This window comes from Triticum aestivum, chromosome 4D (genome assembly GCF_018294505.1).
Source record: "Triticum aestivum cultivar Chinese Spring chromosome 4D, IWGSC CS RefSeq v2.1, whole genome shotgun sequence".
In the NCBI taxonomy this organism is placed as follows: domain Eukaryota; kingdom Viridiplantae; phylum Streptophyta; class Magnoliopsida; order Poales; family Poaceae; genus Triticum; species Triticum aestivum.
In genome coordinates this window covers 442,042,412-442,044,861 of record NC_057805.1, presented here as the reverse complement: position 1 = coordinate 442,044,861, position 2,450 = coordinate 442,042,412, and the positions used below count along the sequence as shown (strand labels likewise).

Sequence of the window (2,450 nt, the reverse complement as noted above, 5' to 3'; positions counted from 1 at the left end):
TTGGTGCATGCATGGTCGTGTCATGGTGGAGTTGCCGTGATGTAGCCATTGAAAAGAGGGAAAAGATTTGGGCGTTCGTGCGCCCGTGGCGGCGTTCGTGAGCCGGCCGGAAAAATCCTTGTGTCCAGTGTGTCTTCTTTCTCCTACCTCTGTCCGTAAGTGAGCTGAGAGAAAGAGAGCAGCCAGGCTCGGCAACAACAAGCATTTGTGCTCGTCTGCAGATTGGCACTAGAGTTCTCGCTTCTGAAGGTGTACCTATTATTTTGGGTCGATGGTTGGATAAAATTGACAGGACTATTGATTCTTTCTTTTTAGTTAGAAGACTATTGGTACTGCTACGCATGCACTGACGCACCCTTATAAAATAATAATCTAGAATCATTATATAAAAAGACATGAAGGCCTGCAGATTACATATAGACGTGATAGATACAAGTAACTATCACATTCTCGCTCTAAAAAAGAATACATGTATTCACCCGTGATAATAACTACAGTATAGTAGTTAACAATATAAAAGCTCGTATGTGCGCGCGGCAGCTGATCAATATATGCGTTCAAGCCATGAGACCGGCCGCCAGTAGGGCGACGAGGCCAAATCCTGCTGTGGCACCGACGGAGGTAGCGGCGTTGGAGGGCGGCGCCGGGGGAGAGTTGCTCGCGCCAGGACCTGCAGCTGGCATGGGTGACGACGGCGAGGAGGAGCCCGAGGCGACGTCGATCACGACCTTCATGCTGGCGGCGGCGGTGGGGCTGCAATGGCTAGGGACGCCACAGATGAAGTATCGGGTGCCGGTGGCGTTGAGGGTGATGACGTCGTTGCCCGAGGCCAAGGTGTTGATGGCGCCGTCGGTGCTGCAGGAGTCGTAGCCGGCCTTGCTGACCTCGACCAAGTTGTGCGCCGGGGTCGAGTACTTGAAGACGATGTCATCACCCACGTTGAACTTCTTGCCGGACACCCAGCTGCTGTAGTCGGTGCTAAGGGTCCAACCGCCCTGATCGCCGACGTTGTAGGTTACCGCTGACGCGGTGCCTAGTAAGACGGCCATCGCGGCCACGGCGAGGAGGGTGATCTTCATGGCAGCCATTGATTGCGGCTGGAACCGGAAGGAGGAATGCAAAGCAGAGGAGGTAGAAGGCTGATGCTTAGCGGGGGCTGGGGTTGCTGCTGTGCTTGTGCTGCCGCGCGCTTTATATACAACCAAGCGCCCAGCGAGATGGGTTGGTGGAATGGCATTTGGATATTGGATTTTGGGGTTGAGTAGTCATGTGCGTTTGAACAAAAGCCAGTACTAGTATTATACTACTGCACTACTAGTAGGTACCTGGTCATACGCGGCCGGGCTTGGGTTGGTGGCCTGCTGAGTGCTGACCTCTTCACAGTTAGTTGTGGCTCATGCTGGAGCAACCTTTGACTCTCTGGCTCGTGTAGCCGCGCAATGGAATGCCGCTCGTACCTTCGTCCACAACCTGGACCTCGGTCTTCCTTCCAGATAGCATGTGCCGGTCTCCTTCTAGATCTAGGCGAGGGTTTCGTGCATGGAAGACGAAGGTATTATCTCCTGCGTAGAAATTTTAGCATGAGTTTTGCAGATAGGAGTATTTATCTGGAATCTATTTTTATCTACTACCCGATAATAAATAAATTTATCTTGGTTCGTCATGCTATTTCGCAGAAAATCGTCTGATTTATCTGATAATCAATCCATGGTCTAGTTTTAATTTCAATTTTCGCTTTTACAGAAAACCCGCAGATGTTTCTGGTAATAAACCTGCAGGTTAGTTTTAAGTCAGATTCTCGTCTTTGCTGGAAACCCTAAGATAATTAGGTTAATCAACCTGCAATACATATTAAATGCTTTTTAAAATATCTATGTCTTTTAAACTCTAATTCCAAATTTAACTTGTCATGTATGGAATTTCATTACAAAAATGTGTATAATTTTAATACAATGTTATTTTACCTGTTAAAAATTCTTTTTCGGGTGCAACCTTAATCAATAGTGCATGATCCGTTTTTTTTTCATACTGGTACAGATCCATATTGAAAATGAACACCTTAGTAAAATCCGGATTGGAGACGAAAAAACCATCTATAACTAAGGTGCCTCGCCAAAACCTCACAGAAAAAAGTAGATTTCTCATCTTATGTCACAAGAGAGATGCCTTAGGATTGACAACATTCAAACGCATTGTCATTATGTGAGCACTTAGGCCACCGTCGGCACGGGTGGGAAGGGGGATACGTGACAACACAGATGGGATGCCATGCGTGGAAAGAAAGGACATGGACCAATCGGAGTCTTGACTCATTGTCGGAGTAAATGACAACTGGTAGCCTCATCTGCTCCCCATGGCGATTCAAGACATCGGGGCCGGCTGCACCCCTCAAGCCTCAAGGACGAAGAGCCGCCTTCTTGGGGCCGGCTGGTCCAAGCGGCCGGCTGCTA

The 2,450-nt window shown here is 48.5% G+C and overlaps 1 protein-coding gene across 1 annotated transcript; it reads right to left on the bottom strand.

Annotated features, from left to right (window-relative positions):
* Nucleotides 1-360: 360 nt before the first annotated feature.
* On the bottom strand, nucleotides 361-1,179 carry LOC123100235 (mavicyanin). Its single transcript, XM_044522191.1, has one exon. It carries the CDS (start codon nucleotides 1,086-1,088, stop codon nucleotides 558-560), a length of 531 nt encoding a protein of 176 aa, XP_044378126.1. The 5' UTR covers nucleotides 1,089-1,179; the 3' UTR covers nucleotides 361-557.
* Nucleotides 1,180-2,450: the final 1,271 nt, after the last annotated feature.